This window comes from Aythya ferina (genome assembly GCF_964211825.1).
Source record: "Aythya ferina genome assembly, chromosome: 2".
Lineage (NCBI taxonomy): Eukaryota > Metazoa > Chordata > Aves > Anseriformes > Anatidae > Aythya > Aythya ferina.
In genome coordinates, this window is record NC_140297.1 from 92,426,806 (window position 1) to 92,445,692 (window position 18,887).

An 18,887-nucleotide genomic window follows, 5' to 3' on the forward strand; every position below is an offset into this window, starting at 1 on the left:
CCTTTACTAAATTCCTCACCCTTGCCTGCCTTCTTTTTCTTCAAAGAGGTTGAAGTCCACTTAAATCTCAAGCAACCCATTAATGCCTTCCTGAGTAAATTCAGGAAGAAAGACAGCAGTATGCTGCAGAACTCCAAGCAGAGCTGAGAAGGGAACCGTATCACAGGAAATAAGACAAATACTGCTCAGAAGAAGAAAAAGGAAAAAAAGACGGTCACAATGAATCACTGAACAACTGATGCTCAGGAAAAAGAAAGCTTAGAAGTATTCATAGCATTTTGTGTTGGCTTTGCAGCTGTTTTAGATTCAAGTCCCAGACTAGCAAAGCAAAAACGCACAAGCGAGCAAAAACTTCCACCAAATCCATGGGACCTCTTGCATACTTGTAGTCAGGCACATTTAGAGTGTCTTGGAAATGGGAACTTACTACAGGCAGGAACAGAAAGTAAGTGTAGCTAAATCAGCTACATGACATATAAAATAAGAAGTGACACATAATACACATCTGCTATTTAATTTTATAGACTGTACAACATTGCCATTTTACAGTGGTAGAAAACAAGGGACACAATCTCTCATTAGATTGTTATTTTAATAGAGGAGAATGCTTCAGTCTCACAAATTTTGAAATCATTTGAAATTCACCTTAGTAAACTTTCTTTAAAAAAGTATTTCAAAACTCGCTGATAGTTTAATATTCATAAATGCATCTGAAATATACTTACAAGCGTCTGAACTGAATTTGTAATCAAGTTGAGTCACATGCTATTTAACTGGACGCACTATTCACACACATTTGTATTCCCCTGTAAATTAGCACCATCAGACAACACAGGGTGTGTCACAAAGGTAAAGATTACGACAGGGTTTTCTTTATTTTAGAACAGCAGTACTAGACGCAAAAATCCCTTCAATGAGCAATGGAGCAACTAGATGCAAAAATCCCTTCAATGAGCAACGGAGATAATGAACATCCTAACAGCACAGCAGCCATCACCAAGTATCTGCTTGCAAAACTCAAAAGAAGCCCGTGAAGATCAATCATACAAGTGCCATATGTAAAGATTATAGTTAAATACAAGAACAGAAATATCAAACATCAGGCTTCATGCACGGTGAAAGACATCAATTTCAACCCTCCCCCTAGTGACAACTGTTCCACCTTTTAAATAAGCATAAAGTTATCAAAGAGCTGTGAGCTCTCCCTCTGCATACAATGGAAGTTAAAGGAAACAGCAGCCTGAATAACACCAAGAAGCTGCATTAACAGGAAACAGCTCAGGTAAAACCACCCATGGACAATTGCTTTTCAACAAGCAGATACCTCCTATCCAAAAACTTAAACTCTCCTTAAAAAGTATCACTAGATATTAAAACACACTAGTATGCTTCCACAACCTTTACTGATCTGTCATTCTGCTTTCATAAAACTAACTGCATCATTAGGTATCAAAAGCACTGAAAAGGGAGCTCTCACAAAAAAACAAACGGAAACAGGAATTACTTTGTCATTTGGGGTACGCTACCTGTGACATAACTCATTTTGAAAATCAATCACAAGTTCGGGATGAACAAAAGTATCTGCACTCTTCAGTGTACCTTTTCATTTTCTTGCTTTAGCACAACCATGTTGCCAACACTGCACTTAGCATCTTTGAGTGTTTCAGTGCCCTGCTGTGTTCCACAGACACAGGAGTACCTAGGCATTCTCTTTTGCAACAAAACTAGGAGACTAGCCAACCGTGGAAAACATGTTCTGGCTTCAACTGTTCTTATTAATCCTGAATGTGGTTAAAGGTCCATTTAATAGAAGGATGAAAAACGCAATGAACATAAGTGGATTGTTCACAGTTACGTAGGATTTTCAGAGACCCATGCTTGCCACTCTTTATACTTTCTCCTTTGAAAACTGAATTTTAACTTTTTAGTTTCATGCCTTCCTATAATCATTCCTGTGGATGTTGCTAATGTCAAAGTAATTATACAACTATTCTACTATACTTGCTCTGCAATCTTTTTTTTTTTTTTAAATGCAAAAATAAAATATTTTTGTTTTTCTAATATTACCCTTAGAACTTCTTTTTGCTAGCAGCAGGCAGATGACAAGGATGTAAGATATTGGAAGCAGAGTCACCTTAGCATATTGCAAACTGACAGTTTTTACATATCTAACAAATCAGTATTTCCTGAAAAAACACTACATAAGAACATTTGAGTTTCTTAATCACAGTAATCAATTTACCTTCCCCTTAACTGTTCTCTAGATGATCTCTTATTTCCCTGGAATGCCTTCCTGTAGTTACTGTAACAAACACTAAGCTTCATTTTGTTTCCAATGGCAATGAAAATGTGCCTTTTTTTTTTTTTTTTTTTTGTCAGCAGTACACATTCTACAAGCACACAAATATAACACCATTATTTTTTTTTTTTTTTTGGACAGACACAATAAGCACACTCTTTCTATGTAGAATATCTGAAGGTTGTCATTAGTAACTTTCCCTTCCTCTACAAATGCCACAAAGCATCATCTGTAGCACTTTTGACATTCCACACCAGCAGACAAGGCAGACAAGGAAAGAAATCTTCCCTTAGTTTTCATTGCAGAACAGCAGAGAAGGTGGTTGGTCAAATAGATTTATTAAAGAAAAGAAAGATTGTTACTTACACTGTACTGCATACGATGCCAGGACAACAGCAGAATTAAGGGGGCATGACAACCTGGAAAGGGGGAAAATATTTTCATTTAGACAAACAGTATAAATGCAATCATTAACTATGTCTTTGTAATTAGTTCTGTAGATAAGGTCTTGTTTATCTTCAGAGGGTGTCCAATTTTTTTCTTACACAGATCGACTGTCAAAGCAAAGTAAGACTGAACATCACAGGCTAGCTGGGTAACGCTAGATGAGTATTCTGGAAACAAAAGAAGGGATTTTTATAGGTCTCTGGACATTATTTTAATAGCTGCAGTCTGGTATATTTGGAACTAGACACAAACACTAAAATTGGCCAAATGCTAATTTTATATGTATACATGGCAAGCTCTTATATATTATCCAAAAGTGACTCCGTAACCTACTATGAAATCCTAAATTGTCTTTAGGATTGCAGATAAGGAAAGAGAAAGTGTTTGTTTGTTTAATGTACAAACATACAGGAATCAGGCAAAACAACCACTGGGTGTATGTTCACTCTATCAGGAAGATACCCCGTGACCATGAGAAACAGTAAGAAATAGTAGTATGAGCAGCCCTTTGCTATTCCCTTCCTGTTACTGCAGCAGACAGCAGGCCCCTCGTGTTTAGAATACAGTCTAGCACACCATGCTTTGCAGAAAGAGGGCGTCTCAAGCAGACGTTGCGTGTGCAGGAACACCATCTCCTACACCTCATTCACAACAGACTCCTGAACTGTTCTTAATAATTGAGCTATGCAAAAATTTGCAGTGTTTCCAAGCAACTGATTTTTTAGAAAGCAGTATTTCATGATGTACTTTTTTATAGCAACAATAGACACCATCAGAAAAAGGCTTGTTTTACTGGTTTTGATTTTCAACAGAATTATGGAGAAGTTGAAAATTGTTATTACCTTCCTTCCACAATGTCTGTCTTCAGTTGTAAGAAGAATAAGTGCCTAGGAAATAGTTTTTGGGAAAAGAGAAAGATTTAATTTTCATATAAAAAAGGTATGGTTTAAATGTTTCCAAGTATTAATTTTATTTTATTATGGGGGTAGGTTTCCTTGCAAATTATACAAACAGATTAATAAAGCTTAGCGGCATTTACAAATACGTCATCACACACCCACTCTCTTCTCACAACAGTTTTGAAAGATCTTTGACAGTCGTTACCACAGCACCAGGACCACAGTATTAATGGCATAATGAACACTATGAAATATAAACTATTACAGAACCAGTCTCCCTTTCTCACAGGAGCATCCAACTTGGATGTAAGTTCTTTAAAAAAACAAATAAATCCGTGATAGTCTATCTTGGGACTATTTTTAATGATCAAGGGAGGGAGGATGAGACATTCCTCAAGCAGCATATGCTGACAAAAACTCTTAAACAACCCTCCAAGAGCAGTTTAGTCTTTCTCATATTAGGGTGTTTGACAAAATTACTTGATGGCAGTATGGAGTGCTGGGAGTGAAGAATCACACAGAGCAGGCCTTTGAATAATTTTAGTTTGCAACTAACAGCTTACAGCCGCATGATTAACAAAAACCAAAACAGGTCAATACTTCATTTCTCTGTAAGAAAACCTTTTAAAATGCTGTACTATTTATATTCTCGAGGCACTGAAATTAGCTATTAAAATTTAGGCAAACCATGAAAATGTTACAAAAATGCCAGATGAGTGGGAGCCTGTGAATTCTAAATTCTAAATCCTGTGCACTGAACAAAACAAGTATTTCAAGCCTTTTGGCACATTAATTGAAAATTACTTCTAATTCACGTACCCCACCACTCCCAAAACTCAGATTAAAAAAGAAAACGCTGAAGGTCTGCTATAAACTGAACCATTATGTATCTTTGTATGCTACAAGTAATGGGCGAACTAGAAAATAAGAACTGTTATCTGCTCTTCCTGAAACAAAATAAACAACGCCCTCTCACACCCTTGGATTTAAATCTACCAAGTGTGTTCAGAACTGACTCAGCGCTAATACAAAAAAAATATTAACAGACTTCAGGCATGCAGACAGCTTAATCACTGAACTTCCCCATTTTTTAATCATTGCATCTGGTTAATTAAGGGATCAGAAGAGGATGAAAACAATATGCAGCAATAAAGAGTTCAAAAAGGAACCCAATGTGCAAATAAAACAACTGACATCTCTGTAACTGGCTTATACTTCTGCCTGTATTTTGGAATTGCGGGCTGCCTGTAGCAGAAACCATTCATTACAATCATCACATGAAGCTGCTAATTCAAAACACATTTAATACAAAGAATTATACGAGGTTATATTACATAATAAACTGTTAGTTTGCCAGACCGTGGAGGTGGAAGGGAAAGCTTTACACATACTTAGTTTATGGAAGCAAACATCAAACAGAAGTTACCTGGTTTGTTCTTGCTGAAGTGTGTTAGGATCAGGTATAAAAAACCTTACGCGAAAACGAAGGGTGCAGGGAAAACCTCCTAAAATATTTCAGAAGACCAAATCAATTTTCTCTTTAAAAAAAAAAAAAAAAAAAGATATACCCAAGGTTCCTATGTCTAGATTTACAGAAAAGATATATGAATAACCACATAAAAATCTCCTGTGTTTTTCTTGTGGTTTACTTTGAGAGAAGTCTTTCCTGATTCCCCACACCAACTATGAAAAGAAAATATTCTTCAGGATTATGATGCTTTCGTTTAAAGTACTTAGTACATGCTACTTTACATAAAAAGAACTATTTAGCTATCTTTGCTGCTTTGATCTAATAGCTATTAGAAAAGGAAAAAGCAGCAAACATATATGAAGAGTCTCAACCAGGATAATTCTATCTTAATAACAGAAATATAAAATAACAGAAGCTCACCCTGTTAACTTCATGTGTTTTTATTTGAATTTCTACACAATCTCCAGAATACGGTAGAAAGAAAAGAGCTTAAGAGCTGGAAAACAGCTCAAGTTTTCCAGCACAAACTGGGACAGTGTCCTACTACTCCACGTTCTCTAGGCTGCTGTCTGGCCTGTCCTTAAGCTCTCCTTCCTCTTGGTAAGCATTCTGTACTACCTAAAACTGTTTATAAATGAAACATACTAGAGCAATGCATGCATTTGGAAGCACTTTTTTTGTTGTTGGTGGTGGTGTGGTTTTGTTTTATTTTTTCTTTTTTGCATAAAATTAATTTTATTTTACTTGAAACAATAAATCTGTTACACATCCTTCAACGAAATCCCTCTTTCTTATCTTCCATGTAGGGATGAATTTACTGGCACCAAACTGGCTACTGCTTTCATAGCCATGATGTCCAACTGTGCTCAGTAGTGAGGTATAGACACTGACACAGCACAGTTAGTGATCTGTCACGTCCCAATAACTCAGAGAGCAGTAAGAGATGCAGAAAGTTCTATTGAAAAGACTGACAGAGATGAGACTTGCTCTAAAAGAAAATCTACCATCTGGATGCACTAATTAACAGCAACTTCATTTATTCAATTAATAAGAACATAAAAAAGCTGAACTACACAGCTACAGTCGAGATATAAAAACAGATCTTACCTTTCAACTGTTTCCTAATAGGTTTGTTTGGTTCAAGCCATCGCTGTGAAATGAAAAACTATTAGATAGATTAAAATATTTACAAACAATTGGTGTTTATTTTTATATATGTGTGTATGTATATATATGCACATATATATACACACACATTTATTATTTACTATACTTACAGGTGAATCTACCGACGTTTCATTTTGCTGTAAACCAAAATATTCTTTCTCTGTCACACCCAGCTGGTTATAGGTCATATCCAACAAAATCTGACCAGTGTCTTGTTTCTGAAAGCAAGAAAAGTTCAGAAGTGAAACTCTGCAACACTTACACACCTTAATATACAATTGATTTAAATAAGTTTTATTAAATAAACAAACTCTGCAACATTTACACACTGTAATATACAATTTAAATAAGTTTTATTAAAAAAGTAAACAACTTGTGAATAAAAATACCTGTTAACTCATTGGTTCAAAGTTTCTCGGCAATAGAAGAACTTTAATTGATAAAAGTTTTTTTTTTGTTTGTTTGTTTGTTTTTTTTTTTTTTTTTTTTTTTTTAAGATACTTTCTTTCCAAAATACATCAGGTACCTGAAATCTCATAATATGAATTGACATGAACTCAGGTCCTTGAGGTCGGTCCCACAACTGCCTTTTATGCAGACCACCTTTGCTCCATCAGCCCTTAGGAGCAATTCCCTTTCTCTGGAGCTGTACCCTGCAATCCTGGCTTGCAGCCACACGGGGCTGCTGCGGCCCCTGATGTCACCACCAAAGCATCTTTTTCTGTTTCCACATCAGCTTTCAGAAGGGAAAGTTTGTATGCACCAGAATAGGGAGAAGAAAAAAAAAAAAAAAAAAAAAAAGTAGGAGAAAGCTGTATTCCAGCCATGGGATCCCAGACTTCATTAGCCTGAATTCCCACTCGCCCTGCTACCGTTATGCCACCCCAGACACCCATCCCGTGGGGTATTCCCACAAGAACTGGTGTAACCGGGAATTCCACGGGACACCCAGATGCACAAGCACAGGGTATTTTCCCTGAAATTACATTAGCATACCTCCACACCACTGCAGCGTGGCATAGAGATTAACCAGCTTACGTCAAAGCACACCGCTAATCAATGCTGTTAGCACAAATAAACAAACAACACACAAAACCCCTGAACAAAACTGCAACCTTAAAGATGCTAACGTGTACCACAGCTTGCAATGCTGCAACGCATTTTCAGTCTAGTCATTTATGTACTAAGTTGCTGGGCAGAACGAAACCCAGGACAGTTTGTTTTGCATCCTGTCTATACAAAAGATTATAGACGTAATTTTTTTTTGAATCTTCCTTTTGAATTTTCTGAGTCTTTTTCTTGAAATCAGAAATAAGCTGCACACATGCACAAAAATGACATCAGGGGAAAATTCTTCAGGCTGCGACACAAGCACTTTGTTTAGGAAACCAAAGGGCTTGATGCTTATGCATTCATACATACTTACGCACCACATCTTTGTGGATGGCCCCAGTCTTATTCAGTGTGTGAGTGCTCACTTACGTCAAGAACACAATATTTTATTCATTTCTCTTTGTTTAGACCTTGTTTATTATACAACACTCAAGCTCTGCTCAGAAGACAGATTTATCTGCTTTTTGTTGGTTTGGGCCTTTTTTTTTTTTTTTTTCTTTCCCCTTTTTACACAGGGCACCAAAGCAGTGTAAAAGAGTACTTTAAATACTAACATATTCCATAGTCTCCCCTTATCTCATAAAAACATGATTCCTATTTAGAAGATTGGAAAGGACCACCAAAAATTCAATCACAAGACACACTTTACTACCTTATTTTGGAGTACTGAATATTACCTTACACTTACTACTAGAGCTTAGCTACTCACTGCTAGAGCAGAGCTCACGAGCCCCATTGGGATCTGAACGCTCACTATTTCTACACCAGACTCCAGACAAAAGGTAAGGTACCAGGAAAACAACTACTGTCCTCCTATGAGAAGCTGTGCCTAATTTTCTGGAGCAAAGTCCCCTAAGAAGAAACCAATGTAGGCAACGCTTCGGTGTCATGTGTATGAGACTACCTTTTTTCCCTCCAGCAGTCTCCCATCTTGCTTAACTTCTGCAGCAAACAGAGGAAGCCTTGCAATGACTGCAAGTCAAACCAAGTCAGTGACTCTGTGCTGCCATCAAATACAGCTCTGTCCTTGCTTCCTTTTCCCAAGCTGCACATTCCCACTCCTTACTTTCTAATGTCCCATGGGACATTCAAATCCCAGCACTAATCAAAACTATCTTTTTCCTGAAATAGCATACTTAGAGTTAAACCCAGAGTAAAAACTCTGGCATCTAATTCGGTATTCATTTCATCTCTATTCATTTGCCTGTTGTTTTTTTTTCTTTTCTTTTTCTTTTTGCTTACAAGAAGAACATTAAAAACTATCAAGTGGCACCACACGACACCTGCATAATTCTGCAGCATGACTTCACATGTCTGGAGCATGCTTCCGACACTGAGCAAACTGAGAAATTGATGGTTATTCTGTGACCAAACGCAGTCATTACTCGGTATGACACACACACTTGAATCAAAAGAGTTCAGGAATCTTGGGTTTTGTTACAAGCAGGGCAGAAGACGACTACCGTAGGCAGACTCTACTGCTAATTTTCTCTGTAAACTCAAACACTTCTGATTCCTGTTCCTCACAACACCATTACCTCCTAGTTCCTTTCTCATTTTTAACACTTCTAGTTCTTCAACACGATTCAAACGCCTTCCTCTTCTCTATCCCCACCTTCTCACAGTGGTCTACCTCTTTTCCTGCGCCACACAGGAAATGCTAAGCACACTTTTACTGCTTCCCTTTAAAAGTAAGCTCCCTGTTTCTCTATTCTGAATCCTAAACCCACCTGCTCAGCATTAACAGCAGCTAGTATTAGTTTCCTTTACCTACCCAGCATTCCCTCCTCCTCCTCCTCTCCATTTTCTTTCACAAGCAATCATCAACACCACTTTTCTGTAGTTTCAATCCTAGCTCTCTGGTATCAAAGGCAGAAATTTTCTTCCACAGTGCCTAGATGAAGCACCCACTCCCTAAATCTAAGCCAACTACAAGAAGTCACTTTCAACTGTTAAAACCTTTTCCAGTTGTCAAAATTCCTGCATCTAAAGGTTTTTATTTTTTTCCTGAACAAAACCTGTATTTACATGGCTTTAGCTTTGTTTTAAGAAACAGATGAATTATTTTGCAGCCTATATATCTAAAAGTAAAGATACCCACACAGCTCATGCTGCATTATCTTCAGTCTATTTTACACATTTACAATTTTCAGATCTGGGTGTAAAGTGAGGCAGGCTAAGTACGTCACATCACTGCTTCTGAATTTCGACATCCATTCCAATAGATGGTCCAAAGCCACATAGTACTCTACCTAGTGTCGAGTGCTTTAAAACATAAAATATTTTTACTCCTCTCCTCCATGGGCAGAGGACAAAACAACACGAACACCACTCAGCTGAATTGGATATTAGGACCAAATTCTTAACCCCACGAATCATTACAGCAAGTAGTTAAGACATTAATAAAGCTCTTCCCTTCCTACAAGGAGGTAAAAACTTATGCACGTTGTAACAGTACTCAAGTGTGAAACAGCACGAGATCCTGAGATGGTTTCTTGTCTCTGCTCTGAAAGAAGTTTCCATTTATTTAATCTTTCTGACATTCCTCATTCTGCTGTTAAAAGTTTTGCATTAAACACCTCATAACTACACAGTATTCAGTCCATTTAAATCTGTTTTGAAACATATTTCACCTCATGCTGGACAGGTCAAAATTAATATTTAAAGATTATACCTGCTACAGTCTGCCTGTGCCACAACATGAATTCCCTAAATACAGCTGGAAATTATTAGCCAACTTCAAATGTCGTAGCTTACTAAAAATTCAAGAGAAAGAACCCCTTCATTATTTTTTAACTTCAAGTACTGCCTAGCAGCTTGTATGATCAAAGATTTGCTGTCCTAAGAACTGCATAAACATAATGTAAATGAAGACTTAGCTCTTTGGAGTGGAAGGGTAAATACGCAAATCATCCTTTTCAGCTCGTTACCTTCCATAGAGTAACCTGTACAAAGCAACACCTTCAGAGGACAGTGCAACACACCTCCCTGTTTCCTTTGCAAGAGCTTTGCCTCATTTTCTGGCAATGACAATCTCACAATTAAGCACCTCCTACGCTTTTGCAAATTCAACCTCACTACAGACTCGATGCCCACTGTTCCTCATGTGTTGTTTGAGGTCATCCTTTCTTGATTTAGGCCTTTAACACACATCCACCACTAACAGCCTTTGGTCCCTACATGCCTAAGAGCTTGAACAAAGTGCCACACTTTTTTCCAGTGTCCCCAATTATTTTTACACACTGCTAGTTTATTTGATCTTCTGCTAACAATGCCCTTTCCTCCTGTTGGAATTTATTTACTCACCTGATGCCCTTATTCAGAGCATGCAAGGTTTTGTTTAGCTAAAATAAACTGAACAGCCTGTTCTTTCCTCAGGTCCCAATTTCTGCAGAGCATCCTAGTTGTCCCTTCCATGCCTGCCCAAGCTGAAACTTGCCTTTTTTGTCTGCTTGTGTATCTGCACATGACTTTCCATGGAGGCTGGTTCCAATGCCAAGACTAACACTGCTACCACTTCCTCGACATTGGCTCAAAGCTCCTGCCTGATGCACAGTAGCGCTCACCTTTTTCACAGCCACAACAGAAGTAGTTCGGTCTGGAAACTACCAATGTTTTCCTCCTCTATTGTTTACAACTGAAAACTAAGCTTGAACAAACAAAAAAATAAAGCAGCCCACATTAAATACTTCTCAGGAAAGCTATTACTTTATACCATTGATTTTTTCCCACTGCATTACTCATTTTTCACGGTAACCTGTCTACTACATCATACTCCTATTTCTTTTTGTTTGTTTGTTGGGTTGGGTTGGTTTTTAAATAAGGCCACGAACCTTACTTTTTTGGTTTACTGAAAAAATTTAATAGCGACATGTTAAAGAAATTTGTCAGTCGGTAACTCCACTGGTAATGTCCTTACACAGCTTAACATCTCTCTTTTCAGCAAGGCACTACTGGCACCTCTTGAGCCAACTCCTTGCCCATCCCATAACACTGCTAGATTCCCTACACTACAGCTCAGTATTTTCCTTTATAAAGGTCACACAAAATAAGTTATCTAAGCCCACAGAGCATTGACTCACTGCATTTTCTTTGTCTCAAAAATGATTTTGTTTGTTAAACACATATGAAGTTTGTTGTGCCAGATCTAACTTTGGAAATATCTCCCCTGCACAAATTCTTTCCTTCAGCATTTATTACGAAGTCAGGCACCCTGAAGGGATCAGACTAACAAGCCTGCAGTAGGTCAGATCACTTTCTCACTGTCCTCAGAGTCATCAAGTTTCATACTGTCTTATTGTTTTCCAGACACAGAGTAGCCTGCTCTTCTTCAACATAAAACTAAATATTTGTTGCTAGCCTGAAATTTCATACAGTAACTCTTTCAATATGCAGGGATGCAGATTAGCACCAACCTCTCCTGTATTACCAAACAACGGAAGTAGGAAAAGTTAGTGATGAAGATGCTACACATCTGTATTGTTGCAGTTTAGTATGAGCGGCTTAAAATTTTAATTCACACCCACAGCCAAAAAGAACCTTTAAGAGAACCTCTGCTCATTATTTTAAACGTATCAATACCAATTGTTGGTGATAACTGTAACAGTCGTGTTCCTTCTCAAAATACTAAAAGGAGGAACTTGATTGGGATGGTACAGAAAAAAACACCAATCCTTACTGTTTGAATTTCAAGTCATACAACTTCTAGTTATTACCACCAAATCATGGTATTTCTAGAAGAAAACCCTATTTCTAGAAGGAAGCCAAATACCTTAAAAGCAAAAATCACAGGCACTAAAAACATAAGCATCAACTGTGCTTCAGAAAGATAATACAACACACAGATTATTCGACACTATGTTTCAGCCTTTCCCAAAAGTCAGTTTGCTGGAAATTTAGACGCATAGCTCCCAAGTAGTAATTCCTGGTAAATGAGTCAAAGTAGAGCAATAATGGAAAATTCCTGTATGTTTACACCAAAAGTTGCAAACAGATCTGCATTATTGCTCAATATATACCTATTTATCACACCCAAACATGGTATGTGAGCACATTCTGTATGTATTAGAATGACAAATAACGTTTTCCTCATGTGAAGACAGTCATAAGTTCAGAGACAAATGAATTAACCTTATCACAAAATTCAAACACATGGCATTTATTTGAAAGCTTCAAGAAAACTTGAATATAATCAAATACAACATTCCAGGTGAAGTGCAGTCAAGCTTTGGTCTCAAATATTTCCAAATTTTAATTTACATGCACCTTCTATTCTTTGGGTGGACTTTGGATGTGTTCCATCTAAATACTGGAACACATGATGGAGGAAAGACAAGACAGGCCATTTCAGTCTGGCAAAATTAACATACAACTTCTCTTTGGAATGCAAGCCAAGAAGCAAAATGTGTCTAAGTTCAGTGTAAACTTTCTTGATAAAGATGACCTAAGAACAGTACATACCACAAGTTATATTAACTTTTTGTGATACCATCAATATAACTTTCTCATTCACCACGTATAAGCTCCTTCAAATAAAAACAATGAACAACAAAGGCTATCATTCCACTACTGTGCCAAAGCCAAAATATAATAGAAAAAAAATGTTTCTCTTGAAATTATATCTTCCTTTTCAGCTTTCCAAGCTACCAACATTCTTTAGTATAAGAGCTTAATTAGAACAAACTTAAATAAATCAAATTAAGCAACTATCTTGAGGTTTCTCAGTAATCAAAGTCCCTCAGGTTATTTCCACAAGGAAAAAACATCTTCGTCCTTCCACTGCCCCATTTTAGAATGGCTGGATTTTGTTCACATAGTTACAGGTACAACCATTTGGAAAAGTCCCATGTAGCAGAATGATAGAGACACCTATAGCTACGATTTGGAAAGTTTTCTAAGTCCATGCAGTTTACCAACAAAGATTGAGGAAATTCAACTCTGGGGGGCTCAATAAACATCCAGTTGCTACAGAACAAAGAGAAAAAGTCAGCTCTCTGTTCTCCCTGTTCTCCAGAATGTTCAATATTTGGTGGTACCATGAGTATCAAGACTTTAACTTCCCTACTAGTTCAAAATTTCAAAATACATAAATTCTTATTTTCAGTGTGTGAATAGGTTGACAGCTTAGACTATTAAATTTAATACAAAGGTGATAAATTCAAATTCACTTCAAATTCATTAGTCTTAGGCATTTGTTCAGTGCCAGCAAGACATTAGAAATTACAACCTCAAGATACCTATTTGCTTAAACTCAAAGCAAGTTTCTCTTGAGTTACTTCTTACCCTTGGTTTTTTTTTTTTGATGTTTATTCTTCTCTGTAATATTTATATGCTTTTGAAAGAAATCCTCTTGCAGGAAGAATTCTGTGTTCAGATAACTGCTACGTGACAAAACAACATTCAATATTTTTCAGTTTGTTGTCACTAGAATTGGAGGAGTCTTTAATTCCACTTTGACTATTTCACGAAGGAAAGCCAAGATTTCTTAGGCTTTAGACTTAGCCTAAAGTCTGCCCTTCCCCATTCACTTTCCACTACTTGTAGTTGAAACATACCTATATCTACAAATGCAAGGCGTACTTACGTGTTTGTGAATATTAGCCTAATATTCATACATTGACACATCTATGTTAATACATCCAAACTCAGAGCTTTCATAAATCACTGTGAGGTACCCCTAGCCCACAAACTAGCCCTGAAAATTTCCCACCCTTTCTTTTTCACTGATATACTGAAGTGCTTTGCTCACAGGCATAAAACCAAATGGTGCTGGCCGTGAAAATAACAACACACACACAAACTTCACGAAGCTGAATTTGTCTGTTGATATAATCAGAACTCAAATATGAGTTTTCAGCAGCTGGCTTCCAGTCCTATTTAGAGCTGGACTTTGTGACACAATCAGAGAGTAGCAAAGCCTGCCCTGAGGCAGGCCTCAAGGTCAGGTAATCAGGAAGGGCAGGCCTGACAGATGAGAACAGACTCCCCCAGAGCTGGTAGGGGAGCTCAGTACTGTGAGGACATTAATCTTCGTGAAACCTCGTCCTTGCACTAACACACAACCTAGCGAGGTAGCCACACTCCTCGCTTCTTTGCGATTAAGGGTCCTGTGCTGCCCTCAGGGCAACTCAGCATTACAGCGGCGGGGAAGGAGGCCCTTCTGACTGCTGGATCAAGCAGACAACCAGCGGGGACACCCTGCGGCTACGCTCGAGGCAGGGAGATGAATTAGCTGGGCCCAGAGATTCACAACAGTTTTGATCTTTTGTACAGAATTCACTGCTTAAAGGATGAAACAAGAAGCACAAAGTTCAGGTGCACGGTGCTACATTTCATCAGGCCCAGAGCTAAACCTGAAGCTCTGTAAACAATTGCTTAGAGGGAAGAGTACACTACTATCAAAAAGTAGTAATTCCTCATTTTTCAAAGGTCCTTGTACATGGATCTTTGTCCATTGTACATAGGACAAGAAATTTATGCCAAGTCCAGTCACAATTGACAGACAAGGCAATCTTATAGGGCATGCTGGAAATGAACAATGAAAATTTTCTATTAGTGTGCTGCTCCTTCTCTTACATTCCTACCACCCCCCAACATCCTACTCCCCACGGTTAGCTACTATACATTTATATACATACACACACACACACATATACACATAAATGTGCATGTACACCGACATATACACTTCACATATAATTCTACGTGCGTATATATAACATACATATACTAATATATATGCTTATCTATAAAAAATATATACTAAAATATTTGACTAATTCTGAGTGTTTTGGAATGTAAGCTATTAGACTGAAAATAATTTGTTTGGCTAGCAAATTATTTTTCTTTCAATAAACATCCAGACAAAATTCAGAAATAAAATGAGTCTGCAAAGTGAATTATAACAACACTTTGGAAAATACTGTTTTCAAATGAGGCTTTGAGAATCCTGTAGGAATGCATGCCATAATTTAGAGAAATGCAGCAATGGAGTTTCCTCATAAAAACTCCTTTACTTCTCAGCCTGGGTAAACTGGACAAAGGAAGCATCATACGTGTAAGTTCAGACTATACTTTAGGTCAGTTTTCCTGCACAGTCAAATAATTCTACTGAAAACTGATTGAAGAGTTAAGGTGATACCTTTGTTTTCATCTAGAAATTAAACAACACCTTTAATCAGTAAGAAGGGTTATAAAACTAAATATTTACAAAATGAAGTAGTGTTCTATCTGTACAACTGCATTATATTAGCTGCTTTCCCAATACAGGTATTCCAGTAAAATTCTGTAGCATAAACTTGTCTCAGCAGTTGGACTTGATGATCTTTGCAAGTCCCTTCCAACTGAACTACTCTACAGTAAGTTCTATTAGCCTGTCCAAAATTTCCAACATCCTCCATCCCCTTTCCCACTCTGCTCCCCTAAAAAATAAACCAATAAAAAGAACACATTGAAGCACAACAGACTGACCTGTCCTAAGCCATGCTGTCTTCCCTACTTGCATGATCTTTGTATTTCAGAAAACATGTAATGACCTCACTATGTTAATTTGCATTTACAATTTACCTCCTTTTAGCATTACTCATCCTTTGCTGACAGAAAAGAAATAGTACATCCAAATTTGCGATTCCCCTTTAGATACAAATTACTTATTCACAGCTGATCATGATAATTTTATCTGCTTCTTAGGGATTCCTATACTATATAGAAGACCATTTTCCAGATACAATCTGCTTGATGTGATTTTATGACTCTTCAGTCAGTTGACTTTAGAGAAAATTAAAACATAGCTTCATAAATCTATTTCATAACCAGTAACTCTGGAATTTTGAAATGACAAAGATACACCTTCAACACTGTACAGAAATCCCATACCTCAGGGTCCTACAACTGATCTTCAGCTTTCAAACAAATACTTATGGATTTAAAAAATATATAGTTTTCCAAACTTACATTGACTTTGAAGCTTTGTATTGAGCCATCCAAAAAGTGAACGTTGCAGGTTATCTCTGATCGGGTTTTCTCTTTTGGTAGTTCTGATGCTCGTATGTTATTTATCCTCCCACCTAAGGCTCGTAAACGGGAGTTCATAACTATTGCTGAATAACCTATAAAACAAAAATTACATTTAATAACAGTTATTACAATTCACTAATATTTCACCAATATTTTTCTAAGAAACCCACAACAACATGAAGGCCTCATTACACCCCAAATACTTAGAGTAACAGAATTAATTTTGAATTTTTGAATTAATTTGAATTAATAAGGAAAAAAAAAAAAAAAAAAAAAGCACCTACTATAAAACAGATAGGCAATGTTAAGGAAATTTTCTACCATCTGTACCTAGTAAATTCATCGCCTCTGTGTAATATCCTACATATTTCTATATTTACCAAACAAGTTTTACTACAGGAAACCATTTCTTTCTATTCTAAATTCTAACTCGATTTAATGCAGATCACATTCTGTCAAGTAGCATTTTGTTACAGGAACACACACACAGACCATATGTATGGCAACCAGAATTAACGATAAAAACATGTCAATATTTTACAGCCTACCATGCATAAATTCATGAAGCCAGAAATCTACATCCAAGAAGAACAGCCCACAAAAAAATGTGTTTTGTTTTTTTTTTTTTTTCCTTGGAAAAATCTTTCAGAACACTCAAACTCTGAAAACCATACTTTTCACAAATGCAAATGAAAAAAAAAAAAAAAAGGAAACATTCACCAAAATAAACAATGAATTAAATACAGTCAAGCCCGTAAACATTTCAAGCCTCTCTCCACTAGATCAGTTTACCAATTAACATCACAACATATAAAGCCAGTTGGCAAGCGAAGCTGAGGATAGTTTTCCAGGTTAATTACCATACCAATTACCGAGTCATACCTCACTTATTAGAGGCTAGCTACAAAAAGACTTGCATAATGTGTTTCCTAGACAGCTGGCCAAGCTAGACAGGACCAATGTCAGAACTATTTTGGAATCTCCCCTTGTTTGTCTGTCTGCCTGTAAAACATAGACTGACTTTTCTTTAAAACAGCTAAAAAAAATGAACTTGTCAGAATAAAATCACTTAAAAATCTGAAACACCATATCTACTCACACATCCCTGTGAAAAGTAAACGTGAAAGGCATGAAATTTTAGAGCCATGAAATTTTACCAAAGGCAACAAAAACAATGCAATGATCCATCTTCGTATAACAATGTGTAATCTGTACTTAGAAGTAGCTCAAACAAATCCTTCTGAGAAAAAAAAAAAAAAAAAAAAAAAGCTGAAAATTCACAAGTCAGACATTCAGTGAGTACTCATATTTTTTGGGGGTCAGCCAATTCATAGTTTGCTATTGTTTATTTCCTAAAATCTAAACTGTATGTAAATTGCCAAGACTGATTTATTTAGCCAGCACATTGCATTTTTTCCTGGCAGTTCGACAACATTTTCCTCTCACTCTTTCCCAGACATGATTTCTTTTGGTTTGTTTCTTTAAGGAGGGAAAAAAAGGAGGAGGTGATCTTCAGGTGAAATCTGAACAGTGTCTCCATATAAAACACTATACACTCCTATTGCTTTGAAATTGCTCTTGATATTGATGTATCAGTGTACTATGATTAAATGCAGATTTTTTTTTTGTTTTGTTTTTTTTTCAATCCAGAAAATGGACAGTCTTATTCAGGAATGGTTGTTGCTGAAGAAAACACGCAGTTACCTAATTATCAATGGCATACAAAAAGGTGAAGGCATATTAAACCTTCATTCTCATATTCTTTATGAGAAGAATAAAGTTTCTAGCAATTTTAAGTTCCTAGCAGCTACGTTTTCAGCTATTTATTCATCAGTGTTCCTCTTTTACCAAAAAGCCAGGTGACTGCACAAATTATACCGCACTGTCTCCTCCCCCTTCCATGCTCAGAGGTCAAAAACATTTCACTTGCAGAAAGAGACACAGAATCACAGAATCGTTCAGGTTGGAAAAGACCTCCAAGATCACCTGGTCCAACCATCACCCTACCACCAACGTCACCCACTAAACCATGTCCCTAAGCATCACATCCAGCCTTTCCTTGTACACCCCCACGGACAGTGACTCCACCACCTCCTTGGGCAACCCATTCCAATGCCTGACTGCTCTGTCTGAGAAGAAATATCTCCAAATTTCCAACCTGAAATTATACCTACCTGCTAACCCACTGATGGGAGAAAATGTTTGTATCCTGTGGTCCAGCCCCTGGACAAGGAGCAGCTTTCTGCAAGCCAAGTACAGAGCGGATGGCAGCCTCTGCTGGGGTTGGGCTTTTTTTGCTACCCAGGGAAGAAAAAAGGACTAATCTACCCAAATAAACAAATAAATAATATTATTTAACTGCCTGTGCATGACTATGCATAAGATTACAAGTCACTTCCTATCAAGGTGCCCCTGCAGAAAGCCTAGCAAGTCAGCTGGATGGCCTAGCCCATACATCAGGTAGATTTGTCAGGCT

At 37.2% G+C, this 18,887-nt stretch overlaps 1 protein-coding gene across 4 annotated transcripts in view; it reads right to left on the reverse strand.

Annotated features, from left to right (window-relative positions):
• Positions 1–18,887, reverse strand: part of PTPN3 (protein tyrosine phosphatase non-receptor type 3) — a 164,242-nt gene that overhangs the window by 80,424 nt on the left and 64,931 nt on the right. For 3 of the 4 annotated variants that reach the window (XM_084508444.1, XM_084508446.1, XM_084508447.1), the window contains exons 2-7: positions 16,349–16,503; positions 6,394–6,501; positions 6,224–6,281; positions 5,072–5,150; positions 3,589–3,633; positions 2,666–2,718 (exon numbers count right to left, since the gene is read on the reverse strand). In XM_084508444.1, the coding sequence (XP_084364570.1) occupies positions 2,666–2,718; positions 3,589–3,633; positions 5,072–5,150; positions 6,224–6,281; positions 6,394–6,501; positions 16,349–16,503 (498 nt within the window). Of the gene's footprint in view, positions 1–2,665; positions 2,719–3,588; positions 3,634–5,071; positions 5,151–6,223; positions 6,282–6,393; positions 6,502–16,348; positions 16,504–18,887 lie in introns of those variants that run through there. The other variant, XM_084508445.1, reaches the window with a different exon arrangement.